Genomic DNA, 13,896 nt, shown 5'->3' on the forward strand with positions numbered 1-13,896 from the left:
GACTCTGCTCTAGAGGGTTGAGCTAGAATCAAGAGGTAGATGTTAGATAACAATGGCAGGATTCTGGTTCATTGAAACAAACAAACAAACAACTTTCAAAACTACTCAAACTATCTTCAAAAAGGAAATAGAGTGGTTGTGAAGCAGTATTTCTCTCATCCCCCATCCCAGGCTTTTTAGTGGGAAATTTTTATACAAATCTCATAAGCATATCTTTGCCACCATCAATCAACAAAGACATTTCTAAAATTCTGCCTATTTCCATTCAATGAATATTCAACTAATGTGGCATTTCAAGGAGTCACAAGTGACCTGAGAAACATGTACTCACCAACTAAATGCAAAGTTTGAATTTTTGCTCCTATAGGAATTTTCAGTTTATTTTCAGGAGGAATTGGAAATGCTCCATTACGATTCCGAAACTTCCCCAAAATATGAACATGTGGCATATACGTCCAAATGGATTCTACCAATTCCAAATGAGAAGTCTCCACACCCTAGAAAATAATGCCAAAGCAAGCATCAGAAAGGCTTTTAATTTAGCACCCAAAGCTTCTATTTCTGTATCATAAGATGTTAAGCATGCAATGGAACTTAAAAGTTTGCTATGGATGAAATTTACATGTGAGTGAACATGCGTTATCATTATTTTTATTTATTTCATCAGTTAGTTGATGTTAAATGTTCAACTAGAGGCACTCACCACTAAGTTTGGGCATGCCTGCAAAGCTTCCAGAACACCTGGAATGCTAAAAGCTTCATGGCCACGCACCCTCCGCCTCTCAAGGTATCTAGGGTGAAGGCCATATAGCTGTTCGACGTCTGGCATCTTCTTCAATAGTGTCAGAAAACTGGAATCTGTGAAGCCTGAGAAGTTCAAAGATATTTAGAGCCTGGTTCATTTTTCTGTTTGTCAGCATTTACTAGGCACTTTCCTCCTCCCCAAAAAGTACTCTCTGGTACATAAAACCTCAAGGGGTCCACAGACCCTGCAACCAAAAAAAACGAGTAAGATAAGAAAGATCTTCATCTTCAGAAAGCTCGGTTCTCACCTAAATCCCATCCCAACCTAGGTTCTTTTAGTCCTAATAACTACTCTGTCTAGTGTTTATCTATCACTCCTTAGACATTTTATTTATTTTTAATAAAGATTTTATTTTTATTATTGATGTTTAGAGAGAGAAATGGAGAGAGAGAGAGAGAGAGAGAGAAACACCAATGTGAGAGCGAAACATCGATGGCCTGCCTCCTGCAATGCTCCCTACTGGGATCCAGTACACAACCTGGGCATGTGTCCTGGCCTGGAATCTCCCTGATCCCAAATCAAACCAAATCAAACTGACAGGTGCAAGGGATGATGCCCAACCAACTGACCCACACTGGCTGGGGCACTCCCTAGACATTTTACACCAGCAATTTTCAACCTTTCTCATTTCATGACACATATAAAGTAATTCCTAAAATTCTGTGGCACACCAAAAAAATATTTTTTTGCAGATCTGACCAAAAAAAAAAAAAAAAGGTATGATTTGATTGACTTACAAAAGTAGTAATAATAATAGTAATCACCTACCCTTAAAATTTTTTATTGAATTTAGGGGGGGGAGAGGGAGGAGATAAATCAATTTGTTATTCCACTTATTTATGCATTCATTGGATGATTCTTATGTGTGCCCTGATCAGGGATTGAACCTATAAACTTGGTGTATCAGAAAGATGTTCCAACCGAGCCATCCAGCCAGGGCCTAATTACCTATCCTTTTTGCAGATAACATGCTATTGTATACAGAAAACCCTAAAGACTCCACCAAAAAACTACTGGATTTAACAAATGAATTCGGCAATGGAACAGGCTACAAAATCAACATCCAGAAATCGATGGCATTTTTATACACCATAATGAAGAAAATAAATTGATAAATAAAATAGAAACAGAGGCATGGGAACATGGAACAAACTAAGAAATCTCAGATGGAAGGGGTGAGGGGTGGCAGAAAGAGATTAACCAAAGAACTTATATGTAATAGGGTAGTGAAGGCCTGGGGCAAGGGCAGGGGAACTGGATACCTGGTGGAGGGGGGCAATGGAGGAGCAAAGCGAGGACATCTATAATATGTAATACTATCAACGATAAAGACAAAAAATTTTAAAAAGATCAGGTGCCTATAATGTACATAAGGATTTTTGCTACCAAGAAATAACCAATCAGATGCAACTTTATTATGTGACATGACCAGTAAGATGCAACTCTTGCCTGGCTGGTGTGGCTCAGTGGTTGAGCACTGACCTATGAACCAGAAGGTCATGGTTCGATTCCTGGTCAGGGCACATACCCAGGTTGTGGGCTTGATCTCCAGTAGGGGGCATGTAGGAGGCAGCCAATCAATGATTCTTTCTCATCCTTGATGTTTTTCTCTCCCTCTCCCTTCCTCTCTGAAATCAATAAAAATATATTTTAAAAAAATGCAACTCTATTATGGTTCAAGACAGGGCATTCACACCAGACAGCTATTGTGCTGGTTATTGTCATTTTTTTTATTTGACAACCTGGGGCTTTTATTTTCAATGTAGGCTGTCAGAGAGCCAACTGTCTGCTCACTAATGATAAAAGTAGTAACTCTCAAGAATAAAAATGGCCCTGGCCAATTTGGCTCAGTGGATAGAGCGTCGGCCTGCAGACTGAAGGGTCCCAGGTTCGGTTCCAGTCAAGGGCACATGCCCGGGTTGCAGGCTCAATCCCCAGTAGGGGGCGAGCAGGAGGCAGCCAATCAATGATTCTCTCTCATCATTGATGTTTCTATCTCTCTTTCCCTCTCCCTTCCTCTCTGAAATCAATAAAAAAATATATTTAAAAAAAAATGAAGCCCCAAATCACTACGTCTTACATACTAAAGTTTTCAAAAGTTGTGCTATTTGTACAGTGTTAGTTCGAATGATATGGTAACTTTAGCATCACAAAACTAAAGAGTAAGAAAGGATCTTAGAAATGTCTTGGTCTTTCTAATTATAACAATTCACATTATTATCCCGTACTAGAGGCCTGATGCACAAAATTCGTGCAAGAGTAGGCCTTCCTTCCTCTGGCTGCTGGCACCGGCTTCCCTCTGGCACCCGGGACCTGGGCTTCCCTAGCAGCCCCAGCTTCATCCAGAAGGACGTCCAGCCTAATTAGCATATTATGCTTTTATTATTATAGATAGTAACCTTTATTGACATCCAATGTGCTAACCAGTTTCATGTTTTCTCATCTATTCTTACAACCCAATGAAAAAGGTTATCGCCCCATTTACAAATGTAAAAAATTAGCTTGAATTTAAAGGCTACCATGTGGCAGAGCCCAAATTCAAAACTAAATCTGACCACTGGCAATGTCCATTCTCTTTAATGGTACAGTACATGCTGCCTCTCACTAAAATGTGGGTAAAGTTCCACCTTCTTTAGGGATGGTGTGAGAAGTCAAAGAGCTTGCATATGTAAACCATGAGTACTATATGAAAACCTTAGTTAGCATTATTATAGAGAGAATCAGGGCTTAAACTCAGAGAGGCCAGGGTGGCATTAACAAGAATTAGTGAGATCTTATTCTAGACTAGAGACTGTTTGCTGCTTTGACTCTCTTTTTACATTTTTTGCAGGGATGGAAGCCTTGTGCTCACAGGTTTTATCCTAGTCTGAAAGAAGTCAGCAATGTACATACAAATTCTTCTAAACTGTTTAAAATGGGAGCTCTCCTATGCTGCTTTTTATATAGTGCATTGATCTCATCTCCAGAATTCCTGCTGGCCTAACCTCCATTAAAGTAAATCTAGTATAAGGAATGGCAGTCATTTGCACATTGCCCTAATTTCTTTCCTGTTACAAATGATCACTCTCCAAGTAAGATGAATGCTTTCCCTTTAGGATGGTTTCTTTCAAGTATTTAAAGACAACTGTTCTAGCCTCAGGTCTTTGCTTAGCAAAAAGGTATATACTATTGTTAACTAACTCTGGCCAACCCGTAAGAGTTACCAGGTCACTGAAGACCCTCTGGAAAGGATATGGTTGCCCAAGCTGTATAATATTCCAGTGTTCCAGAGGTAATCTGTCCCATGCCACATAATAGAACAGAATAAGACAATTATCTTCTCAGCCCTTCACATTCCCTTAAGGCTCCCCTATACCCAGCCCCATCACATTTTCAAAATATCAGGATCTGGATACTTTGATGAAAGGTGGTTAAAAATTTTAAATTGCTAAACACAGTAACCAAAGGGCACTAATTAATGGATTGATGTTAACTGGGGGTAAAAAATCCTGATTGGCTCTTAATTTTAATTCTTCCCTTTCAGATATGTTCTGCTTAAATAAAGTCATCAACTTTTTAAAAAAATATATATTTTTATTGATTTCAAAGAGGAAGGGAGAGGGAGAGAGAGATAGAGACATCAATGATGAGAATCATTGATCGACTGCCTCCTGCATGCTCCACACTGGGGATCAAGCCCACAACTGGGTATGTGCCCCGACCAGGAATGAACCTTCTGGTTCAAAGGTCCATGGTCAACCACTGAGCCACACTGGCCAGGATCAACTTTCTTTTCTCAGGGTCTCTTTATCTGAGGTCCGTTTGTTGTGGTTAGGCTACTAACTTTGAGTTCTTTGCCTGGAAGGCCAATGCCTTATTTGAAAATATCCAAGACCTAGCACAGGCCTTTTAAAAGTGCTAAAGAAATTCAAGTTCCAGAAGTGCAACCTCTGTGGCCTACTAGAGCAGCTTTACAAATATTTGTAAATATTTTTTTAACCACAGGGCGCCATGAAGGAGTATAGGAAAACATGAAAAACTGCATTGTAAAAAAAAGGACACTTTATCTAATGTGATAGGCATATATTTAGGTAATAAAGGGCTCAATAAGTATTTTCTAATCATGTATTTGTGGATTAGGCTGATATAGTTCCTTTAAAGAATAGGAAATGAAAACAACAGACCATTAGAACAGGAAAGCATCAGGCAAAATGTATTCTTTTTAAATAGATTTTTATTGATTTCAGAGAGGAAGGGAGAGGGGGAGAGAGAGAGAGAAACATCAATGATGAGAGAGAATCATTGATCAGCTGCCTACTAGGGATCGAGCCTGCAACCCAGGCATGTGCCCTTGACTGGAATCGAATCCAGGACCCCTCAGTCCACAGGTCAAGGCTCTGTCCATCGAGCCGAACCAGCCAGGTCCAGGCAAAATGTATTTTATCAAACTAATAATTTGGCCCAAGTCAACTGATAGAGAGGTAGGGAACACAACCTTAATAATTTAGCTAAAACCCTGCCTCCCTACTTACAAGATGATTCCAACTGCCTATCTCAAGACAACAAGATTTGCCGGAACCGGTTTGGCTCAGTGGATAGAGCGTCGGCCTGTGGACTGAAAGGTCCCAGGTTCGATTCCGGTCGAGGGCATGTACCTGGGTTGCGAGCACATCCCCAGTAGGAGATGTGCAGGAGGCAGCTGATCGATGTTTCTCTCTCATCGATGTTTCTAACTCTCTATCTCTCTCCCTTCCTCTCTGTAAAAAATCAATAAAATATATTAAAAAAAAAAAAAAGACAACAAGATTTGATGACAAGTTACCTTTGATGGAAACATAATTAATGCTAGTTTCCAGGTTAAATCCACTTACCACTTGGCATGTATTCCCACCAGCGCCCAGCACAGAGATCCACAACCCTCACAACTCTCAGGTACAGGGTCACTGCTTCCTTTAGCTTCCGGGAAAGACATTCCATACACATGATATCCTGCAGAGGGAGGTACCTTTGTGAGAGAAAGAAACTCATATTTATCAAGTGTATAAGGACTTCCTCTCCCTGATGGGTGATTTTTTTCCTTCTTCCATTCTCCTACCCCTCAAATGAAATAAGACCTTAGGAATATTCATAGGGTTTTAAGATTAATAGGCATATATGGCTTTTTACTAAAAACAGGTAAGTCAGCAAATACTCAAGTATCCAAATAAAAAGTACTGAGCTTCCTCCATAGGGCATTTAATAGAACCTGCCTTTCTTCTTTTAAGTTTTTAAGGACAAAAGAATCTCCAAAAAAAAAAAAAAAAGTAGGAAGAAAAAAACCTCAATGCATTTCAAAACATGGTGTTAAGAGAATGCAAGGAAGATGAGAGTACTGATCATTTTAAACATGCCCAATATTATTTTATAGCTTTTCTAGATCCATTTTCTGTAGTGTCTAAAAAATTCCTCTCTGCTCCCTCAACACCCCAAGAAACTCTATTTTCTCAGATATGTACAGTAAGTTTATAGTATATAATTTTCCCTAGATCTTCTACCTTTTCGATCACACACTTTGATAAAAGTATTTCATAAACATTAAGTGAGAACACTTTATCTGAATTGCAATTTCCTCTTTTCCAACCTCGTTATATTTTCCTTCTTGAAACTGTTCAATTAACCTTTATTTTGCTGTTTCCAGTAATACCAACATATATTTTGAAAGATCAGAAAATATTCTTTTTCAATACCCTTCCATGCACACTTAGATTAATTTTTTAAAAAACATACAAGCTACCCTTTATGGAGATGGTATCATGTCACAGACGGAAATAATTGTTTCACAACTTTACAAGGTAGGCTGTTCAATGTTTGCCACACAGCCCTCCCCCATCTTTTCTTTCCTTCTCTGCTCTGCTGTGTTCCCTACCTCTCTATCAGTTGACTTGGGCCAATGGCAAGTCCAGGTAAAGACTTTCTGCATTGCTAGTCCCCTACCTGAATTCTTCAACATCCTTCATTGATCCTTTAACCCTACCCCTACCCACACTCTCAAAATAGTCCCTTCATTAAATTATCTTCAAATTCCAGCTGAGTGTATCTTGTTTCCTGCTAGAATCCTCACTGATAAAGTAGGTGCTATAATTATTCCATTTTGCAAGTGGTGAATTGGCTCAGAAAAAACCTGCAAAAAGTCAACAGCCAGGTAAGAGGGAGGAAGGGAAGATGTCAACACAGCTGGGTCTGAGTCTAAATCCTAAAAATTAAGCTAATTCTAAAAGAAAAGTCCAAGTATGCCTGATGAATATTTCTCTATTCCATTTTTTCCCTACCTCTGGCTCCTCTCCCTTCCCCTTTAAAACTATTTAAATAAAGAGAATCAAATCAAATCATTTTCTCTACCAAAAAAAAAAAAAGTATTACTGCTAACTTAATTTACAGCCTCCATAACTTAAAGGTACGCAGAATTTTCAGAAACTATATAACTACACATTTTATAAACAATGAAAAATATTGAGTTTAGTTTTGCCACTAAAACATTTTCCCCCAAATCATTGTTATCCAAAGTATTTGCCTCAGTTAATATTACACTCCCTTTAAATACAAATAGATAAGTAATCACACGAAGTTTATCTTACATCACATTTGCCCTCAGAAAAAGAAATGTTATTTTTTCTTCACAGATACATAGTCAATGGGCTGGAGTTCAAAAGGCAGATCAAATACATTTTAGAAAAGATGTGTTTAACATGGCACACACAACGAAGATTAGGTTTCTTTTAAGGAAGCCATAGTTTTACTTATTTCATGAAAACATGCTAAGTAATTATCAAAAACTAAAACATTGGTCCTCAGATAAAAACGTCAGAAGCTTAAAAATAAATCTCTTTTTTAGAATAAACAGCTCATACCCAATTTAAGTATTCAGCTTAGTTCACAGTTCTTTACATTCTGCCAATTTGCTGCGTGTTTTTTGCATTAGAACCAGAATAACATCCTTGTGCTTGACTCCAACCCTTCCATTTAAGTATTCTGTTTGAACGGTATAATGTTATTTGACCCACTCTCAACTTAAAATACGATCCAATTTTGTTCATAGTATGTCTAGAAACAACTTTATCTATGATTTCTTCTGGAATTTTAATAGTTTATTGTTTATTTCATTGATGCACTTAGAATTTAGTTGTCAGCTATGAGATAAGAACATGCTTTTATTATTTTCTCCAAATGGCTTTCAGGTTGTGACATCATCTACACTAATAAAAGAGAAACATGGTAATTGGCATACGACCGCTACCCTTCCCATTGGCTAATCAGCATATCCTTATGCAAATTAACTGTCAGCCAAGATGGCGGCCGGCAGCCAGGCAGCTGGAAGCTAACTGGAGGCTTGCTTGCTGTGGACTCCAACGTTCCCCGCCGGCCTCTGAGCTTCAGTTGGAAACATAGTAACATTTATAGAAGATAAACAAAACTCCAGAAACCTCCTGTCAATCAGCCGGGATCTCAGAGCTGGAGTCGCAACATTGTTTCAAATACAGAAAACAAAGGCCAGAAACCTGCTTTCAGCCGAGCCTCAGAGAGAAAGCCGGCTCTCAGCTCCAGTGACAGCCATAGAAGGTAAATAAATGACAGAATAAAAAAAAGACAAAAAGGAGAGGTTTGGAGCTTCAGTCGCCCGCCAGCCTGAAAACAGCCCTCAGCCCCTCACCCAGACTGGCCAGGCACCCCAGTGGGGACCCCCACCCTGAAGCAACAAGATGGCGGCTAATTTGCATACTGAAGGCAGGCGGCAGCAGGCAAGGCTGTCTGAGGTCTGGGACCCGGATCTGTGGCCCTGCCGGGCAGGATCAGCGGAGCCGCGAGGCCTCCCGGCACCGGGATCAGCGTGACAAGGGGAAGCGCCCCAACCCCCTGATCGGCCCTGCTCTGTGGGTGATAGAGGGCGGCGCCCCAACCCCGATTGCCCTGCGGCTCTGTGTGTGACAGGGGGCGGGGCCACAACCCCCTGATCGGCCCTGCGGCTCTGTGTGTGACAGTGGCGGCGCCCCAACCCCGCCACGGGCCCTGCTCTATGTGAGACGGGGTAGAGCCATACCTCCCCATCGGCCCTGCCCTGAGTGTGACAGGGTGTGGCGCCTCAACTACACCCCCCCCACGGGCCCTGCTCTGTATGTGACAGGGGGCGGTGCCCCAGCTCGCCTATTGGCCCTACTCTGTGAGTGACAAGGGGGAGCTCCCCGAACCCCTTGATCGGCCCTGCTCTGTGAGTGACAGGGGGCAGTGCCCCAACCCCCTGATCAGCCCTGCTCTGTGCGTGACAGGGGGGAGCTCCCAAAACCCCTGATTGACCCTGCTCTGTGCATGACAGGGGGGAGCTCCCAAAACCCCTGATGGGCCCTGCTCTGTGTGTGACAGAGTACGGAGCCTCAACCCCCGATGGTCCCTGCTCTGTGTGTGACAGGGGGCAGCATCCCAACCCCCTGATCGGCCCTGCTCTGTGCATGGCAGGGGGCAGCGCCCCAACCCCCTGATCGGCTCTGCTCTGTGCGTGGCAGGGGGTGGCGCCCCAACTCCCCAATCGGCCCTGCTCTGAGCCCGACCTGGGGCTGCACCTAGGGATTGGGCCTGCCCTCTGCCACCCAGGAGCAGGCCTAAGCCAGCAGGTCATTATCTCCTGAGGGGTCCCAGACTGCGAGAGGGCACAGGATGGGCTGAGGGACCCCCTCTCCCCCCCGAGTGCACAAATTTTTGTGCACCGGGCATCTAGTCAATGAATAATAACCCACATTGCTTTTCCTCAGTGATGAATACCAAGCTTATTATAAACAAGATTCCACACATATATTTGAATTTACATATGGAGCCTACATATGGAGTTCAATCTATTTTACCCTACTGCCAGGATATCTTCTCCAATTCCAAATCTTTAATTATTGTATATTTTTAAATGTGTTTGAATATCTGATAAGGTTACACTCTTTTTTCAAAAAATTTTGGCTATTCTAGTAGACATTTTTCTGTAAGATGAACTTTAGCAGTTTTTCATTATGTTAAAAAAAAATCTGTTATTTTAATTGGGCCCCTATTCCCAGAACTAAACTAACAAAAACTACACCATGTCACGAAGTAACAAACTGAAGATGATAAAGACTAATACAAATTTATATTAGAAAATAAAAAGAAAGTATCCATGGTTCCCTAAAGTAACTCTGCTACTTCTTAAAAACATCTAAATTTGCAAATATTTAATAATTTTTAAAAATTCAAATAATCTCCAAGAACTTCATATGAAAATTTACTCTAGAAAATAATCTAAAATAATTGAAAATTCAGATGGTTAGAAAAGTTCACTGTAATTGTGTAAGAGAAAAACTGGAAACAATCCAGATGTGAGAACACAAGGGGTAAGGTAATTATCATGTCACAGGAATAGAACACAGTGACTAAAATGATAATTATGAAGACCATGTAGCAATATGAAGCATTTATGCCATGCAGTGTGTGAGGTGCTTTAAAAGTATTATCTCATTGAATCCTTACTCATTGGTCCACAGCTAGTAAATGAGAGACTCAGGATTCAAACTCAGGTCTCCAATTCCAGAAACAAAGCATATTAGGATTTATTTATTGAATGGATCATGACTGAAGTAAGAGAACAGGGGAAACTAGAAAGACAGGTTATTTTTGCTGATGTTGTGAGTTTTTTGTTTGTTTTGGTTTCTTTAACTACTGTTATAATACAATTTGGATAAAATATAATTCAAAAAAAGATTCTGAAAAAAAGTTCATCACAAAATAACTTTCATGTGTGCATTGCATATGGTAATGATAGGTACTATTTCACAAAACTTTTGATTCAACCACTTACATATATCTGCATACTGAGCAAAAATGTGTTTCTCAATGTGGGTTGTAGTAAAAAAATAAAAAGTCAGAAATGCTGCCTTACATACAGAGTGATATAATAACAAAAGTCAACAAGTCTTTTAGTCAAAAAGAATTTCAAGAAGCCTGGAATGTTAACAGAGTCTAGAAAATAGCTGTCCAATACAACTTTCTGCAACAAAAGAAATAATCTTACCTAAAAATATGGCAAAGCACTTCATGTGAAAGTTGATTCATATAATCTTTTGTTTCCTCTGATACTGTTTCCTCAGGGATCTCATTATTCGTGAGACACCTTTTAACACTTTTCTTTCGTGGACCCATCGCTGCGTTATCTCCAATATAGAAGAGCAAATCTCCCCTCTTGGCTATTTGAATTCAAAGTACCTGAAAGCAAGCAGAGAACAAAGGAGATTAAAGTAGCAAATCAGATGCAGAAATCATCCCTATAAAACCTAGATACTAGTAAAACAACATTTACTTTAAAATATAGACCAAGATAATTACAATGGTACAGATCACATTCAAATTAATAAAACTATTACACATAAGGCGCGGAACATAGTTTTCTGAAGAATAGAACAGAATATACAACAATTATTTAGAATGAGCAAAAATCCAAGGAACCAGGAGTCTTGGATTCTAATTTGTATTCTGTTGCTTCTTAGCTAACTTACTCAATTTCACCAAGCAACAATTTCTTCAAATATAAGGCAAGAGCTTTCACTTCCCAGCCACTTGATTGCTACTCTCATCAACTGTACCACAATATTGCTCTTGTATCCAATCCCACTGGCTTTCAGGCCTCTATCAGCCCTCACCTGGGCTATAGCATTGGCTTCCTAAATGATATCCACCACTATAATGCCAGGGCCCGGAATACAGCCTGCCACACAGTAGGCCTATAATATATAATATGCTGAATAAATGCTTACCATACCATACTCCACACTGAAGCTAGAGTTATCATTGTACAACATTCCTCTGATTGCCTAAGTGAAAAGAGCAAGATGTTGAATTTGCATAAAGGAAAAAGGACAAATACGTTTGTGTTGGCATGGGACATTTTTGGCAGGATGCATGATAAAATATTAACAGTGGTTACCTCTGGGGGAGTAAGAACAGAGATTTAGGAAAGAAGAAAAGGGACTTTTACTTTTCATATTCTTCTCCATTGTTTGAAAATTTTAGATTGGTCATGTGTAGCTCTTAAAAAACACACAATGACCGAATCGGCCTGCAAGAAATCCTAGTTTCTAGGATAAAACCTTTCCAATGTGGTCTCAAGCCACCTTTCCTATCTCACTTTTCAATCCTACCACTTGCTCCTCAGGACACTCACTCCAGCCACACCAACATCCTCAGTTCCCTTAAACCATCCTTGATCTTTCATCCCTAATAACCTATTGACTCCTGACTAGGAAGTCCTTCCCTTCCTTAGTTTTTGGCCTAAGAAACCACTAATTTTTGTGTTTTCTTTAATCTGCCTTCAAAATCTAGTTTAAATGTTAAGTCCTCTGTGAAAACTTCTTCCTGGGAGCTTCTACCATAGCAACTTGTGTAATATTTTATTCATCATGTCTCTGCCAGGAAAAGAAACTCAACCTCCTGCCTCTAGGTGATAACAAGTCCTTGGCTCATAATAAACCTTCAAATGTCTGATGTATGAATATCCATCAGTCCTTCCATTACTCATATGCATCCAGCAGCTTCAAGGCTGCTAAGAACCGTTTCATGTTCCTATTTGCTACCATGGCACTCAATGACCTCAGCAGCAAGCCTATAACCCTGCAAAAATGTAATTAGATGTTACTCCAATAAGGACACATCACAGCTACCCTGCAGCATGTAAATGACTCAACAAGACTATTAACGAGTACAGAGTAATCCAACCATGGGTTAATTCTCTAGCTATCATATTTTAACGTTTCACCTTTAAAAGAATCTTCACAACTCTGCTCTGGCCAGGGGGCTCAGTTGGTTAGAGCAGCGGTCGCCAACCAGTGGTCCGTGGACCACTGGTGGTCTGTGAGGTCCGAAAGGTTGGCGACCGCTGGGTTAGAGCATCATCCCTACAAGCCAGGTTGTGGAGATTCTGGGTCAGAGTACATAAAAGAAGCAACCAATGAATGCATAAATAAGTGAAGCAACAAACTGTGGTTTCTCTCTCTCTCAAAACTCAATAAATTTTTTTTAAAAGAAATCTTCACAATTCTATTTACTCATACCATGTTGACTCTTCATCCTTTAAGTAAAAATCCTTCTTAGCCAAATCCACACCAATTCATAATTTACCCCCTCATCTACAATCCCACCTTTTATTGTCCCTTTATATTTGACAATTCTGTGGCTTTGTGTGAGTCAGATTTAGTAGCCCCAGTGTACAACCTACATTTGAATTTTTTAAACCAAACTGACTGCATCTTAAATATCATTGAGTTTATATAAGTTCACTTGTTTGGAACTCAGAGAAATATTTACTCACTAGATATAACATTATGCACATCATATAGATGTTAGGTCTCCAGAAAGCCCACAAGAATCTCTTTAACCAACAGTAAGCATTAACTCTACACTAAAGGGCCTAAATTAGCAAGATTAACAAAACTTTAGGTGAGATTTTATGTATATTTCCCATATCGTGCCTAGAATTAAAGACTTGGTCATGTAAGCTGCCTACCTGGCAGTGGGTAGAGTAGTGTCTGCCCCCCTTACTCTAAGCCTTTGGTGGGGAAAGGACTTGTAGAGGGGATTAACAGGTCAGGACCTATAGACAGGAAGTCCATCAGTCCTCTCCAGTCTAAGTAGGTGCCCCTGGAAATGTTCAGGACATAAAAAGCTTCCCCATTAAAGACTAATTTATCTTCCCTTACATTAAAGGACTCATTGATCTCCCCTTGCCGCCACTCACTCTATTATGGACACCAAAATTGTTTTAATTAAAGTTGATTCATCTTCATTTACGTGAAATACAGCTAGGCCATGCTGAGCATTTCATCCCAGGCAATGAGTTAATAGAGGCCTGATATCCCTGTATGAGAAGAAAATACCATGCAAGACATGCAAATTCCCGAGTGACGATGTTGTCTCTCCTGTCCGTGCACAGTCTCTCTTACATACTCTTATTTCAGTGGAATGAGGAATAAAAGCAAATGAGAAAATTGCCATGACTACCCTTCTATATCTTGGTTTCACCATTTCACCAAAATATCACCATTTGCCACTTGAGAAACTCAGCGAAGTAGGAA

The 13,896-nt window shown here is 40.1% G+C and overlaps 1 protein-coding gene across 7 annotated transcripts in view; it reads right to left on the bottom strand.

The window, feature by feature from the left end:
* The window catches only part of FBXO38 (F-box protein 38), a 54,109-nt gene that overhangs the window by 36,243 nt on the left and 3,970 nt on the right, over nucleotides 1–13,896 (bottom strand). For 6 of the 7 annotated variants that reach the window (XM_070414651.1, XM_070414650.1, XM_070414645.1 and 3 more), the window contains exons 2-5: nucleotides 10,845–11,035; nucleotides 5,656–5,789; nucleotides 704–867; nucleotides 332–497 (exon numbers count right to left, since the gene is read on the bottom strand). In XM_070414651.1, coding sequence (XP_070270752.1) covers nucleotides 332–497; nucleotides 704–867; nucleotides 5,656–5,789; nucleotides 10,845–10,972 — 592 coding nt within the window. In that variant the 5' untranslated portion in view covers nucleotides 10,973–11,035. Of the gene's footprint in view, nucleotides 1–331; nucleotides 498–703; nucleotides 868–5,655; nucleotides 5,790–10,844; nucleotides 11,036–13,896 lie in introns of those variants that run through there. The other variant, XM_070414648.1, reaches the window with a different exon arrangement.

Source organism: Myotis yumanensis, unplaced genomic scaffold (genome assembly GCF_028538775.1).
Source record: "Myotis yumanensis isolate MYYU_CA2020_CCGP unplaced genomic scaffold, mMyoYum1.0.hap1 SCAF_5, whole genome shotgun sequence".
In the NCBI taxonomy this organism is placed as follows: Eukaryota; Metazoa; Chordata; class Mammalia; order Chiroptera; family Vespertilionidae; genus Myotis; species Myotis yumanensis.